We start from the raw sequence: 16,872 nt of genomic DNA, 5'->3' as shown, positions 1-16,872 counted from the left end.
AGATCTGACGAACTTGGCTACCTAGTGATTATCCCTCTCATGTTTTCATGTCGAGGCATGCCAGGAGATTCCGTCCGCCCGTTCCTGATCCGCCACCACAGCCTCAGCCGGAGGTGGATCCAGCGCCTCAGACCGGAGCATGTCCCGATCCGCGAGTTGGTGTGGATCCCGTGCCCCGAGAGGAGCCATTTCGACCAGTGCCGATCCGAGTCAGGAGCCCACAGGAACTCTATGCACCTGGTCAAGCCCCGCGAGAGTCAGTAGGTTCTTCGCCCCGGAGGCCTGCGCCGTGCCTCAGAACCACAGCTAGGAAGAGGGTCCGATCACCAAGTTTTTCCAGGGATGCCCGGATTTACAGACAGCGGTTCGTGAAGCCCGATGGGTTGGGAAAGAGAGTACCTATGCCAGTGTCGGAGGAGGGGAGCAGCGGAGACATGGAAGAAGGCATTGACGAGGAGGAGGTTGGGGAATGAAGCCGAATGGTCCGATGATAGTTCTCACCAGTTTTTTTGATTAATTAAGTTTTTATTTGATGATGCCTTGTGGGGGATGTGTATACCCTCAGTTGAACACTCTCTTGCTTCTGTCATTCAAACTTTGTAGTGGCCTTGGCCACGTATGCTATGTGTTTGATGTTTTATCTGTTGCTAACTTGCTTGTCTTAGGATACAGTCATCCATCTGAAAAGGTTAGAGGGGAAATCTGCGACTGTGAAAGGTCGCAAGTGGTCTCTGAATCGAAGCGTAATTAGAAAGGATAATACTAACACAACACGAAAAGAAAAAAAAAATCGGGTCGCTCATTCATAAGTGATAGGAGTTGGGCGAATACGTCACTTGTGAAAGAGAAACGCCACAAGAAGTTCCTACCAAAGTCACTCCGATGCTCAAGTCAACTCAAGATCAAAGAAAGAGAATCTCGAAGTCTAGAAGAACAATAAAAGCGCAAAAGTGAATTTTTTGTCTACTTACGGTGCAATCAAACATACTTATAGAAATCGTATAATCAATTGTATGAGTTATTTTCCGTTTGGTAGCTTGTTTTTTTATGCGGCATTAAGGCTTCAACTTTTCTCAAGCTGATTTAACCATAATTCTAATAGCTTAGTTTTATAACCAGCTAGTTGCTACGAACGAAAATTATATATTTAATTATCTTGGCCGATCAACTTGATACATTCATTGTTTGTGTAATAATTTGGATCGACCAGAATGATGCAAGGCCAAGTGGTTGCTTGGGCCGAACTGAACAATATTGGTTATTCATGTTCTATGTACAATATCACTTGCAAGATAATCTTAGTTTTTATCTTTTTCTTCTAAAAAAATTATAGGGTTAAATATGTTTTTAATCTTTGTAAAACAATGGTAAATTAAATCTGATCTCTCAAAATGGTTTTTTAGCATTTAGTACCCAACATTGGTAAAATTAGTTTATGTCATATTTATGGGGCTGTTTTTATGAATTAGACGGAGAATTTTAATAGCAACAAATTATTTTTTCTTAATTTTAGTAGCGGTTTATAGGCCAAGACTATTTGTACCATCCCCTTTACTATCCATACCATCATCTTTTTTTTTAATCCCAAAAATACCCCCAACATAGAAAACATACAAAGTAGTAAAAAAAAATACTCTCCCAACCTCACCTTCTTCTTCCTTCTTCCTTCTTCCTCTTCCACTCTCACCTTCCCCCATCCCTATTTCATCTTCTAAATCAACACATCACACACCTTAGAGGTATTTGAAGCTCCAAGTCAGTGTAGAAGATAAGTGGGTGAGATCAAGAGAAGAATAGAAGCTCAAAATAGGTGAGATTTTGGGATTTTTACGGTTTTTTCGCGTAAATCTGGGTAGAATATGTGGGTTCTGGTTCGTTCCGCCATTTAAACTGCGGACATTAATAGCGGTAACTTCCGCTATTTTAGTAGCGGTAACTTCCGCTATCTTAGTAACGGTAGCTTCCTCTATAAAGATAGCGGAAGTTACTGTAATTTAAATTACGGTTTTTGTTGCAGGTTCAGGTTTTGGTGTTTGACTTGGTGGAAAATGTATGAAGGGGGGGGGGTGGGGGCTTACTCTACAGTTGCTTCTTCTTCCTCTTGTTCCTTCAAGTACCTTCTTCCTCTTCCTGGTATGACCCTCATTCTTCTCCTGGTATGACTCTCCTTCTTCGTTCCAATCAACAGATGGTGTGGTGCTAGAGTTTTTTTTTATTTGGGAAAGTTGAGAGGAAGAGAGAAGGCCGTGAGAATGAGAGAGGGAGATGGTATGGAGTTTTTTTTAATTGAATTAGTTTAGGTTTTTTAAAATTGGGGGTATAATTGTTTTTTTGCTCATAAAAAATGATGTGGATAGTAATTGGGGATGGTCGAAATAGTCTTCACCCGGTTTATGCTGCCCCAAAAATCAAATGACTAGCCCAAAAGGACCAATTGAGAAGTGGTCCAAAATGGGAGTTTCATTTTAAAATGATTAAAATCAAATAATTGAGTTGACACTGACTCCAAACCGTAAGATTGAACAAAACTACTCAATCCTACCCCAAATGAAAAATTACTAAAATCTACTTATGTCATCCAATTTCTTTCTGTTTTATATAATATTTTATTTAATGTGAAGTAGAGGTATATATGGCAGCTTGAGGCTTGCTTGTTGTGGTGTTATTGAGCAGCTAAATGGGTTATGTATGTGTCAGAAAAAGACAAATTGAGCTATGCTTGCTACTTTGAAACTTGATAGATATGACAATTAAATACCATCTCGAAGTTCATGTGAACGGAAGAGCGTTGAAGGAAAGTTCTAACATTGGAATCACTGCCAGGTAATTAGCTTCTTCAGTCTTCACCATTATTCAACTCTGTTTTGTTTAGTTTATTTTAGTTTCCAGTATTAATTAAATAATTCTACAAGCAAACCATTTTGGTGTTTGTTTACTTCTGCTTCTGGAACTGCATCTGCATGGAAAAAGAAACAAAACTTTGAACCTCCTCCTAGTTGATGAAATCACATGATTCTTTTCTTCCCCTGTACTGTGTATCATCAGAATTGATCTTGTTGAAGGTCACCATAAAGGCATAAACGGCTAGTTTGTCTTTTGGTTAGAGGAAGTGAAGGCCTTGCCTTCTTCTTTTGCTGCGTGTGTTTCTGAACTTGGTTGCAAATTAGGTGGGTTTCACTAGCTCTTGCCTTCCTTTATTTTATTGCCTCTCTCATTACTCGGTTTCAATTCAACTAACTTTGTTTTATCATCAAGAAACGGTAAGACTTTTATTCTTTTTAACAAAAAAAAAAAGGTACAATAGAGAGAAAACACCTCTAGCACTAGGGAGCACGTCAGTGACATGTTGGTGAGGTTAGTAGAGACTAGAAACCCACTCCTGAGTATAGTCTCAATCTCCCAGAGAAGGGTTACCTACCAACACTGGGGATTCAAACCCTCGACCTATAGGCAGGGCCGGGCCGGGCCTGGGCCTGTGCAGGCCCACGGAACCAGACAGCAAGCTATACCACTGAACCACCGGTTGGTTTGGTTATTGGAACCGTTTTTTAATTATTATATGTTAACTTTATATAGAATTTAATTTTTATTACAATTTAAATAGATAATGTTCTTTAATTTTTTTTTATTAGGGGTCCATTTTTATTATTTGCTCAGGGCCTCCAAAATGTCGGGACCGACCCTGCCTATAGGGATGTGATAGTTAAACTTGGAACCTAAGACTAGTGGTACCAACCCAAGTTAGCACTAACACTTGTATTTAATTTTGAGTAAATGGTAAAAATGCATATTCATTTTCATTGGACATTGATAAATTTGGTTCTCCTTTTTGCTCATGAGATTTTTTCTTTATAGTGTTGTATTTGAATTTGGTCCATTTGTTGTTTCTACAATCAATAATTGTTTCTCTTATCTGATATTGGATTTTTGGGTGTTTTTAGCCGAGCGATTATGCTCATTGCCATCAACTGACAGCTGTTGAAGAAAATGGGTCAAGAATTTTTATCCTTGTTTCATCTTGAAACAAAGAGATTACTATGGCTTATTGGTATTACTTTTGCTGTGATCATAGCTTTTCAGTATCTTGAGCTTCCATATGGTATCTTTAGCTTCCATACTACCGCTCCATCACCTAAATTGGAACCAAACTCTACTGCTGAACATGATCTTGAGATGTCTGCAACAATAGCTGGTTTGGTCTTAGAACCAGGAAGCCCACCAAACCAATCTTTAGTATTTGATGAATCTGATAACATTACTACGGTTTTGAGTTTTTCGACAAATGGTTCAGTAGAAGAGAACATTACATCTAGACCTGAAAATAAATCTGCAAGTTCCTCTGCTTCTTCTCCTGAAAAGGCACCACCATATTTAACCCCACCTTTTAGTCCTGCAACAAATGTGAGCACAAATATTACATCTGCAGTGTTATCAAATGATTACAACAAATCCTTATCTCAGAAGGACAACATAAATTCTATGAAGGAAGGGAGTTTTAGGCCATCAACAAATGAGATTGGACATTCTCATATACCAGTTCCAGAAGTCACATCTGTATCTGAAATGACCAAGTTATTGATTCAAAGTCATGCTTCCTATCGTCCTATGGTATGTGAATAAAGTGTGAAAGCTCATCATTATTGCAGTGACTAGGTAGGAGATTTTGGCCTTGTGATATTCTTATGTTCTCTTATGTTGTTTATTTGTTTTTAGAGGCCAAGGTGGTTTTCAGCTGTTGATCAAGAGTTACTGCAGGCCAGATTACAGATTGAAAATACACCAATCATAAGGAATGATCCAAATCTTTATGCTCCCATTTATCAAAATGTTTCCATGTTCAAGAGGTAGAAGTATCTTGTAGAAGTAAAATTCCTATGCCTGAAACTACACAAGTATGAATATATAATGACAATGTGAATTATCTATCTAATTTGCAGGAGCTATGAGTTAATGCAGGAGACTCTGAAAGTGTATGTGTACAGAGAAGGAGATAGACCCATACTGCACTCACCATTTCTGACAGGAATATATGCATCTGAGGGATGGTTCATGAAGCTGATGGAAGCTAATAAAAGATTTGCAACTAAAGACCCAAACAAGGCTCACCTGTTTTACTTACCTTTCAGTTCTCGTAAGCTGGAGGAAACATTGTATGTGAAGGATTCACATAGGCGTGGCAACCTGGTTCAATATCTTCATGATTATGTGGACCTCATTGCGGGGAAACATCCTTTCTGGAACAGAACCGGAGGTGCTGATCATTTCCTTGTTGGCTGCCATGACTGGGTAATAATGTCTTTCTTCAGGAAATTTGTTGGAGGCATTAGGGTTCAGGGTTTTAAATTTTGGTCTGCAGCCTCAATTGCGGATGCAACATAACATGTTTTATTCCGGACGCGCATCAACTCGCATTTCTCCACAATTAAAAACCCTTATTAGGTTCATATATCTTTTCATTGTGAGAAAATTTATCATTATCGTCAACGGACAAGATAATGTATCATCTTGTGGTATAATATAAAGATAAGAACCTTGAGAGAACCATACCACAAAGTCTCATACTTCCAGTGGGACTAAGTCCCATAGTCCCATACCTTACAAATTGGATCCTAACATGTGGAATGTATAGTGATTTTATTTGGACCATATAGATTAGATCTCCCTATTCTGGAATAGAACAAGATGATACCCAGGTACAATAGAGAACTACTTGAGAGGTTCTCTAACTCTCTTAACTCCTCACTTCTAACAGAATAACTGCCTACTTTCCACATGACTCATTCTCTCACATATTCTACCTCTAGCCCAATTCCCTTAATTCTTCTAGTATATACTGTTTTAATTACATGTCTATTAACATAATAAGAAGTACCTTTTAACTTTTTTCATTTTAAATGCTATCACCTTTCTGGTATATGAAACAACAAACATGGATATTGTCTACCACATGCATTTATCTTGTGATGACAAGATATGTCTCCACCATGCATACAGGCCCCATCAGAAACAAAGGAGCGCCTGACCAACTGCATAAGGGCCCTGTGCAATGCTGATGTAAAAGAAGGTTTTGTGTTTGGCAAAGACGCTTCTCTTCCTGAAACATTTGTCCGCAATGCTCTGAACCCCACCAGGGATGTTGGTGGATATCCAGCTTCAAAGAGGAAAACACTAGCCTTTTTCGCAGGGCAAGTGCATCATGGTTATGTGAGGCCAATACTGTTGCATCACTGGGAGAATAAAGATCCTGACATGAAAATCTTTGGGACATTGCCAAGGTCCAAGGGTAACAGAAACTACATCCAGTACATGAAGAGTAGCAAGTACTGCATTTGTCCCAGAGGGTATGAAGTGAACAGTCCGCGAGCTGTGGAAGCCATTTCCTATGAATGTGTTCCGGTTATTATATCTGACAATTTTGTCCCACCATTTTTTGAGGTTTTGAATTGGGAATCCTTTGCTGTTATTGTTTTGGAGAAGGATATTCCAAATTTGAAAAATATACTGCTTTCCATCCCAGAGAAAAGGTATCTTAGATTGCTGATGAGGGTCAAAAAGGTGAAGCAGCATTTCCTTTGGCATAAGAACCCTGTCAAATATGATATATTTCACATGATTCTTCATTCTATATGGTACAACAGAGTCTTCTCTGCATCTGCTAGATAACATGGATATTTTCTCATGTCTATCTTGCGCCCTTTGATTTTCCTAAAACTCAATTAGTGACTTATTTGTAATAATGTACTTGGTCAGCCTGAATGACATTGGTCGTGCTGAGTAGGAGGAAGAGTGGTCATTTTGGGTCGACAAGAATAGCAACCCCAACTTGATATGTAATGTACATGAAATGTCAAGATGAATAAACATTGCCAAGTTAAGCGATAAAATATGTCAAATAAAACAAAATACATTATGAGATCATAATTTATTAATCAATTTTGAATTTTAATTTTAGACTGCTGTAAAGTATTGCAAACATGATTTGTGTTATGGCGAAGTTTTTGTTCTCGGGTTTTGAAACTTGAAACTTGAAACTATAATGATTAAAAGGGATCTTCTTCCCATTAGCCCCACCCTGAGTTACCAACACTGAGCTTGATGAAGTGTTTTCTTTACTTTTCATAAATAATTTTAGTAGCAACTTCCTCAAAACTCAAATTTGTCTTCTCGTACACAGGTTAGAGACGAGCAGAAAGAAGAAGATGGAAGGGATAATATGAGTCTTAACGTTTTATCTCCATTATCAATATTTACTTCAATGGATTCTAGTTTAGAGACAATATCATTCAAAGTACTAAGATGGTTAGAGATTTTAATACCATCAATCATGCGCAAATTGTGGAAATGCTCCTTTAGGCTTCAGCAACAACCAATTTGACATGCCATTTGCCTAATATATATAACCCTTTGAGCATTTTATAGAATTCCTTGGCTGATGACAAACTCTGCATATTCGCAAGAACATTCTTTTGCAAACCCAAACGAATTGCACTTGGATGTCTCAAATCCAATTCCTCCCACTTTTCAGCATCCATGTTGAAAGTGTTTCGTTTCAGCACCGTGAATCCCGTGATTGTATCGGTACATCCTTGAATTGTATTTTCACAAGGCAAAGTTGATTCTTCCATCAACCTTCTCCATGTCAAACTTCATAGCACTTGAATAAGACATAGCAGTTGTACGCAGACTATAAATCGTACACAAGATAGGTTCTCAAGAAAGGGAGGTGTGTCACAACAGACACGCTTAAATAACAAGTCTTTCCTATCTAGAATTTCTTTCTAAACAACATTTTCACAATATCACTCGTCTTCAGCACCTTTACAATATCACACTTTTTTTCTATTGTGGAAGACCGGACACTACTGCAACCACAAGACAAAGAACTTGTGTTGAATATATAACATTGGACATTTGGTCTCCTTCTTGCTTCACCACACTAACCAATGGAGGACTTTTCCAATAACTATTTTTATACTTCCTTTTTCATTCATAGGGGACGTGAGACTTGCTCCACCAAAACAATCAACCCTAACAAAGAAGCCTTTATGAAGGGTCTTCCAAGCATAAGATTAGTTGTAAGCTACATTGCTTTAATGTCATAATCTCAGTCGTCGCATGGCCACTCGATCTGAAGCGGGGATGATATGTTTATTTTGTAAGTCATTCTAAGCCACGAGGCTAACACTAGTGTTTAATTGCAAGTCTTTTGAGTCGGTCGAGGTGCTATTGAGCCTTTTGGCTTTATGGACTGACTCCAATAAAATAAGATAAATTTTTCTAAATTGTTTTGGGAAAAATTCAGGAAGAATAAAGGTGGAGAAGTTCTATAGCTTCTGGATTGGAAAACGATTTGAGGGAGAACAGGGCATGTAATTGAAGAAGAGGGAGAGGCAGAAAAATGTGAAAAAAATGAAGAAGTTTTCAGGAAGAATCGACCGTGCATTCATATGAATGAAATCATTGCAGTGCTGTGAAGCTGAAATCAAGTGCCCCAGATTGATTATCCGAGGGAAAGGTTGGTTCTTCAGCTGATTCAAAGATGAAATCTGTCTCAACTTTGACAAAATCTGAGGTATCAATTAATCTACAAAATTTCAATTTAATATCAGGACTTGGAATTTTGGGCATATGGGTCATGTTATTAGGTTGAATTGTTAAATGGGGTAGCTTCAATTGTGGGGTTCTGAATTTATTAGTTGGGTTTTCACTGACTGCTGGAAACTGGAGTGGATGTGTTACTTTTCATGTTGCCATGCTCAATTGGGGAAGTTGGTTCGCGAAATTGCAAATTTATTCAATAATATATGTACATTGTGATCAACATGAAGAACTTGCATTTGATTTTCCCTCACATGAATTCATATGAACTTGTGTTCCTTTTTCACTTTTGCTTTGAATAGAATAATGGCACCATATATACACATATGTGTGGTGTGTGTTGATTTCAATTAGAATGGTTATACAACTATTTATTTTTGTTATGCAAAGGTTAAATCTGAAACGACATCATCGTCTATAAAACCTGTGACAAAGTCTACTACGTAAGTGACAGAGAAAAAAGTCTATAGCCTGCCCGGGTAGAAACATGGTCCTCCAGAACAGGTTCTTTGGCCTTTGTAGACAGAAAGAACCCCTAAGGATTTTCTATGAGTCATTGTCAAAACAAATCCCACCAAGTGAAATGGCAGAATTCTGGTGAGTTCCCCTTCAACCTTGAAGTTGATTACCCGCCATTTTAACAACTTGAAATGAACATTGATAGCATGAAGTTGATAGTTTCAAACCTGCGATTGTAAGTTCCAGAGATTATCTTCATTTCATCCTATCATGTCTTTTGGTTTTCAAATTTTGAGCTACTTTTCTTGGATTCTACAGTTACTGTTGGTGCCATACATACAGTTCAAATATGAGTTAAACCAGTAGTTATGCACAATAGTTCAGGATAGCTGTGTAATAAGCTTAAAAACTAGAACTTTTCTGTATTAGTTGGAGAATAATTATGTATCCTCCTCAATCACATAATCCTTCTAATCCTTCTAATTATGTAAGGAATAATGTGTTAAATGTTTCCCAGGTTTTCAAGGCACTAAAGGCTTCTACGTTTTAATATTGGTTAAATGTATTAGGAGGATCTTAAGAAGATATAGCATTACTTTGAAACGAACTAATGTTTGTCAATATTAAGTATCTTAACTGTTTCACCGACAAACTTATTCTTTTGTTGATAAGTGATCTTGATTGTAAATATTGCTTTTGTCTTCATTTGTGTTGATTGTAGTCTTTATATATTCTTTCCATTTATTCTATGATTTATCTTGCATAGTTTCCAGAGAAAGACCCAAGTTAGTTACTGATTTAATTCCTAAACTTTAGGGATCTCAATTACGTTTCTCTTGTATATAAACATGTACAAAATCTTGCGCTTAATTCAGCAATCATTAAAGTTATACAGACAGGGGCATGCTAATATCAGCGGATAGTGGATACATATATGCAAATTAGGAAGGTGATGCAAGTGATAGAAATTTGAGTTCTGTTTTTTTTTTTGAAAGGCAAATGTTAGTTGTTGGTAATGTTAGTAAATTAGTGCTCCTCAGGGTTCGAACCCTAGACCCTTCACCCTTCACCCTCCCAAACCCTTATGTCCCCTAGCTCATACCACTTGAGCTAACCTTCGGGGACTTGAGTTCTGGTTACTATGTTCTTATTGTAGGAATCTGAATCTCATGGAAGAGAAGGAAGCAAATTGTTTTTGCAAGATCAAGAAGAAGGGCAGAGTAGTTTGCTATGGCTTATAATACCTTTGAACTTTTGTTGTTAAAACACTTTCTCCTAGAGTTGAAGTTTTATGATATTGGTCCTATGGAGTTTGATTCTGATAATCAACCATCCTTGTATCCTTCTTCAATCCCAAGCTTTCATGAGAAGACTAAACACGTATAAGTGGATTGAAATTTCATCAGAGAAAAGATGATAGGGTCCAAAATCCTGATATGGGTCCAACACCACTTGATGTCGTTTCTTATGGGCTGAAGATATGGAAAGTATACTCTAGGAAGAATAGAAAGGGAAAGGGTCAAAGGGATATTCTGCTGATGTGGCAGAGAGCGAATGAGTGCTTGTTGTCTATAGGAGCTGATGCAAGGGAAAGGTGATGCTAGTGAATTATTTTGTTGGAGCTTTCTTCTCTATAGGAGCTGGGCTCTGGGACAGTAGGAGAGACCCTCCACTGTCTTCTTGCATCTCTTTTATTCTTCCATTTTCTGATATTATTCTTGAGCTCGACTCCATTTTGTATCAAAAGATCCTCCAAAGTATTATTTAAGACTTCTTCTATGAAGCTCCAAGGATCAGCTAGCCATTATCTTCACCAAATCCTTACAGGGTTCTACAATAGAAAATATATGTAACAAGTTGAATGCATATGACATATATGCTCTAGTTTGAGGCAAAGTGTTGATTGTACATTATTCTTTGCTTTCACTTTTTGATTTGTCGTTCATAGTTTTCATATACAACCCCAAGTCAATTACTATTATATTCCTATACTATAGGGATCTCTATCAATTTTCACTTGTATCTTTACACTGGTACAAAACTGTCTTGTTTTCAAACATTTAATTATTCAATTTATTCAAGAATTGTCACCACTAGAGAAGGCCTCATTCCTATCAGTTTTTTCCATCCTCCTTCTTTTCCTTCCATTTTCATCTGAACTAAGCACAACGTCGTCACAATGTAAAATCATAGGACCTTCATATTTTATTTTGAGGTCATCTAATATGGTGTTCATCCATAACACCTCCTCGCAAATCCCTTGAGTCATAGCTTTAAATTCTTTCTCAGCACTTGACCTCACAAATATGTTGGCAACGAATATGTTTTCTAGCATCATCATCACATGGAATAATTTTATTACCTGCATAGACAAGAAAACTCATGAGTTTTCCTTCTCTTCATGCATGGCTCTAACCAGGGTCTCATCCTTGAATGCTTCTTGTGTTGATATGGTATTCTAATAGAATCAATTACTGATATAAAATTCTGGTGCTGCACAAATAGGTGCTTAGTAGAGATAATATGAAATATAGGATATTTGGGATCAATATTTGTTCAAAGTTCATTACTGTCAATACTTTACCTTCAGTTTGGACGGTTGGGGTGTTGTTGGACCAAGCTGGGATTCTTCTTTCTTTGCTATACTTTACGTAAATGAGTTTCAATATAGAGAAAGGTGGAGCTTCTCTTTGCTTGATGGGGATTCACAGATGCTGCTTGGGCAAGTTGTGTTGAAACTAGGAGATTAATGAGCGGTTATTGCTTCTTCCTAAAACATTCTTTGATTAGTTGGTGTGCCATGAAACAAGCTACTGTAGCAAGATCATCCTTGGAAGCTGAGTATCGAGCTCTTGCTAGTGCTATATGTGAGCTTCAATGGCTTACTTACCTAGCTCAGGATTTCCACATTCAGTTAAGCAAGCAGTTTTGTATTGTAATAATAAAAGTCATCTTCATATAGCAGCAAACCCTGTCTTCCATGAGAGGACTATCCGACTAAGCATCTAGACAGAGATTCCCACATAGTTAGAAACAAGGTCCAAGATGGTTTGATTAAATTGCATCCTATTTCCACTCTTGACGATAGAGCTGACATGTTTTCCAAAGCCTTGTTTCCAGCACGGTTTCATACTCTAAAAGGCAAGCTCAACAAGATAAACATTTATCATCCTCAGCTTGAATGGGGATGTAAGTGACAAACTCTAGCAAGCAAAGGGAGAAAATATCAGGAGGATTAATGGATCAACAGGAATGTGTTAGAAGTCCTAAATTCAGTCACCAAACTAGTTCCAAGATGCTGAGCTGGAGAAGAGGAAGCACAAGCTCAAGCGTCTTGTTCAGTCACCAAACTCTTTCTTTATGGATGTCAAGTGTTAGGGTTGCTTCAACATAACCACTGTCTTTGGTCACTCTCAGACAGTTGTGGTATGTGGCAACTGCCAGACTGTTTTATGCCAACCAACTGGCGGGCGAGCGGGCTAGTTTAACTGAATGTTCCTCATTTAGGAAGAAGGGAGACTGAATGGTGTGGTGTCTTGGTTTTATCCTGGATTGAAGAGTTTCACTTTCAGTTGTAAGGTCCAAGCTGGAATATTAATTTTGTCACTTATATATCAATTTTGTTATATGATAGTAATAGTTTATTGTCCAATCTTCTTCAAGACATAGTGATCCCTACGGTTTTGTTGGATATTACAACACCTGCTATTGTGTTATTTGATTTATTATGATATGTGACAAAAAATAAATACTAAGTTCTGTTAGTTCATAGTTTATCATTTTTAGTTACTTAACAGTTAGCCTAGTAACTACTTTCCCTTTTCGGTTACAAAGTAGTTAAAGTTCAGTTTTAGTCCCTTTTAGTTTTACTCAATGAGATGTAGTTATAATTGTATAACTAGATTTTATTTGTACAGAACTCACATTTTATTGAATACCAAAAGTTTCAGTTCTTAATTTCTTCTTCTAGTTCACTTTTTCTCTCAAGTTCTCATGGCTTCTATCATGAAGATGAGCACCAGATTCCACCATTGTTGACAAATACTACAATGTTGAACAATTTTTTTTATTTCTCCCAATCCATAATGACCAAATTACTGCCATCCATATAAGACTCCACTAACATGCAAGTTCTTATAACATGAAAGGAATCTGTAGTTTAGGCTTTCGCAATGGTAAAACATTACTTTTACTCCAAATGGATATGAAAAGAAGTTGAAATTGATGAAAATGATCAATTCTACAAGACAACCCAAGCACATCTGGTTTACTTGTTAGTTCTGCTTGTCCTAACAGTCAGCATCTGTTAGACCCATTTTTGCATGCTTATGTGATTGTTTGGATATCTATCTAACGTTCATTTAATTACATTTGATTCGTAAATCTCACTTTCCCTGAAGAAAACTGTTTCAAAGGAAAAATGCAATTTATACACAAACACACAACTTCCCTTTTTGCTTTTCTGCTTCTCATATTCACAGAGAAGAGAGTGACAATAGCTTGGATAGGCCTTTATGTAGACACAGAGAAGAGAGTGACAAATTTTGAGCTTTCCTTATAGAGATTAGAGACTGATCAAAATCTATCTTTTGTATTTTTCTCCCTTTGGAATAGAATAAATGTTGCTCAGAAATTACAAACCATATATATTTCAACCAATGTGCAGGTTAATGCAACATGGGTTGCTGCCTTCTGAAAGAGCTAAGAAAGCATTTGATAAGAAACAGAGGAGGCAGAAGGAACTGCGGACAGGAACTCCGGTTAAAACTGAAACTTCCCAGAAGGTACAGGCATCAAAAAATGGTGATATAAAAGCAAAGAAATTAAAGAATGTTGAGAGTGATGATAATGATGATGATGATGATGATGATTCTATACGAAAATCATCAGGCAACCTACAATTGCTAGATCAAGACATTCTAAAATGTTTCTAACTTGCTGAGACAATATGGAATATTCAATTTAATTGACTTTGGTAATCTAGGTGATAATGACTAATGAAACTGGTTTTATTTATTCTTGGTAAACTTGTTGAGCTTTCTTTGTTTCAGTTTTCAACATAATTACATGCATAGAAAATTGATCAAGTGATGACAGAAACAGAAAGGTAACGTTAGCAACTCGAAATGAACGTGTTGGTTGATTTATGTTTTGAATTTTACATCATGTCAATTTTCACTCTTACCCATTTAACATCTATATTAACTAATTAATTAGATATCCCTCAGAAAAAAGTGGGACTAATTTGACATTCTAGTGGCAGAAATTAAGGACTAGTAGCTAGCTGCTTGACATTTCTCCACCACAGAGAGTATTTAGCAACGTGTTCAAATTATCAGTTTCCTAATTGAGTCAGACACATGTAGTAATAGAATTTGAAAGGAACTTGTGTTTGTGTCTTAATTGAGAATATTTGACACAGCACCTAAAGAAATTCATAATGCATCTTCGGAGGCACGGCAAGCAATTTATCATATGACTTGGACAAGGTTAGCTTAGCTTGTATGAACGGGAAATAATGCATGCATTTGAATACAACACTGACATCGATCATTTGCAATGATCAGGTCATCTACTTCAGGTTCGACCCACTAGACGGTGTGTATAAAGAAGAATTTGTAAGGAGACTCACTTAATGTAACTTCTGAACCTCGAGTGAAGTAGTCTATGATTATCGGCCGTGAAAATACCTTAAAGAACAAAAAGGTGTCATTGAGAAGGCAAAAGATGATTATTTTATCACAGAAGAAAAGTAAATCCTCCTGCATGCTGCAGTGCAGATATCACCTGAATTCCATGTGAATAGAACATGCATGATCATCAGAGAACATCGATAAGAATCTTTTTTTTTTGTTAGAGACCATATTATGCTTGTTGCTTGAGATACATTTATTATTGCATCTTTAATTCGGTAATTAGAGGCCCCACTGACTAGATATGTAATCAATGTGTGCTACATCCTCCATGTATGGCATGGGCAATGCATGTGACAGATACTGGAAGAAAAATATCTAGAGAAGAATTGAAGCACACCACCCAATGAAACAAAACCGTCACACACACCCTGCAATCTGCATGCAGCTGCTGATTTTATATTTGTAATATCCATGAATGTAAATTTTAAAGGCATTGAGTTTGGTTTTCGGCACATAAATGATTAAATGTAGAAGATCTAAGAACATTGGAATATGGGATTATCAATACCTTTTCCTTGTGGCAGTTAGATCATTGCCTTTACCTTTGACTTCATGGTACTTACTCCTTAACAAAAAAAAGGCATCAACATTGAACATTGACCAAGCTTTCAGTAAATGCAGGTCAAATACTTCAGGCTCAACCGCTCAAAGATGGTATTATGTGTTAGAGTTTTTATTCATAAACCACTAGACAATATGAATACCCTCAAACACTTATATTTTTTTCTCTATCTTTTTTTTTATCACTTCTTTTTCTTTTTCTTTTCTCACTCTACGTGTCTGCACTCGAAAAATATTTTTTCAAATGTGTTTTGGATATTCATATTCCTGATTTTCGAAGATTATTAATTACTACCCTTGTACGTACCTGACATTGACATTAACCAACGTTCACATTTATAGTAGAATAAAATGTAACATGCTTCTGGGAATCATGGGTAAATTACTCAATCACGTTTCTTGAAATTTTAAGTACGGTTGGGTTTCTTCTTTTCTTGGTTTCCATGCTACTAATTATCACCTCTCTTATAGTGTAACACTGAAAAAAAAATCCCAACAACTTAGACCTTAAATGGGAGTTACCTTTATATGATAATCCGTGCCAGAATGCAAGCCCAGATGTGTGAGCAAAAAGGTTGTTTAATCGTTTTCTCTGTGGTCCAAAAATAAAACATCATTTTTCTTAATATAAGTAAATGCGTGCATGGCAATATAATAGCTTGATTCCTAGGGATTTTATATAGGTTGTACAATATTAATTGAAAAAAATGAATTCCTTTACTGTAGATTGAAAAATACATCAAAATAGGTATCCATCAACAGAAAACAGCTCATTTCACCGGTACCATGTCAACTTCTCAAAACTAGCTTGCCAAACTCTAGAATCTGAAGAAAAAAAAAAGAAACCATAAGGACAAAACAACGCTTTCCATTTTGTTATGAATGCGAAGCCACTATGATTGAGTTGAATGAGCCACATTTTTTCTTGAATCATCATGTATGCAATAATTGGCATTGTAAATTACAAGAATTTTGTATGTCCCAATTTTTTTTTTGGGTGAGCTAGCTAGCGTAATGTATCAAGTATTAAAGGAAAAGGGTCCCTTCTGAGGAATTTGGACTGGGAAATGTCACTTTGATTCTAGGGTTAGTCCATTTATTAGAGTTAAATCGGTGTTGACATATGTTCACGTGGGAAGAAGAGGACAATGGGAACCACCTATACGAGTGGGACTCCTGTTTGGTGTTTGAGAGAGATGATATTGATATCAATACAACAATATTACAACTACTGCCAGATTACGAATTTGGGCAATCACTCCACGGAATTTTTTTTGATGGAAGTAGCTATAGCATACAGTACTAGTTGATCTAATTACTTGCAAGTCTAAACTTGAAAAAGAAACAAATAACGAGATCATTGTTCCCGCTAGGAGTGGAAAATAATGTATAGTAAAATAGGAAGATATCAAACAAGGCTCCAAACGCCTAAATCATTGCTGGCTCTTATTATCGGGTTTTAAAGGCTGCCACATGCCTTGGTTTTTTGTTACATATCAATCATGGCATGTAGTGTGTATTAAGAAAGTAGGATTCACGTTAAATTGAAGAAATAAAT

The 16,872-nt window shown here is 36.8% G+C and overlaps 2 protein-coding genes across 7 annotated transcripts; both read left to right on the top strand.

Moving 5' to 3' along the window:
- The first annotated feature begins 2,647 nt into the window (after window positions 1-2,647).
- LOC130734468 (probable glycosyltransferase At5g03795) lies at window positions 2,648-6,921 on the top strand. Of its 3 annotated transcripts, XM_057586908.1 has the most exons (6): window positions 2,648-2,823; window positions 3,046-3,167; window positions 3,942-4,608; window positions 4,714-4,844; window positions 4,938-5,286; window positions 5,995-6,921. In XM_057586908.1, exons 3-6 carry the CDS (start codon window positions 3,988-3,990, stop codon window positions 6,661-6,663), a joined length of 1,770 nt encoding a protein of 589 aa, XP_057442891.1. In that variant the 5' UTR covers window positions 2,648-2,823; window positions 3,046-3,167; window positions 3,942-3,987; the 3' UTR covers window positions 6,664-6,921. The 3 variants fall into 3 exon arrangements, with proteins under 3 accessions (XP_057442891.1, XP_057442889.1, XP_057442890.1); XM_057586906.1 differs by lacking the exon at window positions 3,046-3,167; XM_057586907.1 differs by lacking the exon at window positions 2,648-2,823 and having other exon boundaries at window positions 2,853-3,167.
- Window positions 6,922-7,951: 1,030 nt separating this feature from the next.
- LOC130734467 (uncharacterized) lies at window positions 7,952-15,269 on the top strand. Of its 4 annotated transcripts, none has more exons than XR_009017955.1 (5): window positions 7,952-8,155; window positions 8,303-8,572; window positions 8,989-9,195; window positions 13,724-13,841; window positions 14,625-15,269. XR_009017955.1 is itself a non-coding variant. In XM_057586905.1 (3 exons), the coding sequence occupies exons 2-3, from the start codon at window positions 9,086-9,088 to the stop codon at window positions 13,989-13,991; spliced, it is 378 nt and encodes a 125-aa protein (XP_057442888.1). In that variant the 5' UTR covers window positions 8,183-8,572; window positions 8,989-9,085; the 3' UTR covers window positions 13,992-14,447. The 4 variants fall into 4 exon arrangements, 1 of the variants encoding a protein (XP_057442888.1); XR_009017956.1 differs by lacking the exon at window positions 14,625-15,269 and adding an exon at window positions 14,480-14,558; XR_009017954.1 differs by lacking the exon at window positions 14,625-15,269 and having other exon boundaries at window positions 7,954-8,155; window positions 13,724-14,445.
- The last annotated feature ends 1,603 nt before the right edge of the window (window positions 15,270-16,872 follow it).

This window comes from Lotus japonicus, chromosome 1 (genome assembly GCF_012489685.1).
Source record: "Lotus japonicus ecotype B-129 chromosome 1, LjGifu_v1.2".
NCBI classification, from domain to species: domain Eukaryota; kingdom Viridiplantae; phylum Streptophyta; class Magnoliopsida; order Fabales; family Fabaceae; genus Lotus; species Lotus japonicus.
This window is presented reverse-complemented; position numbering and strand designations above follow the sequence as displayed.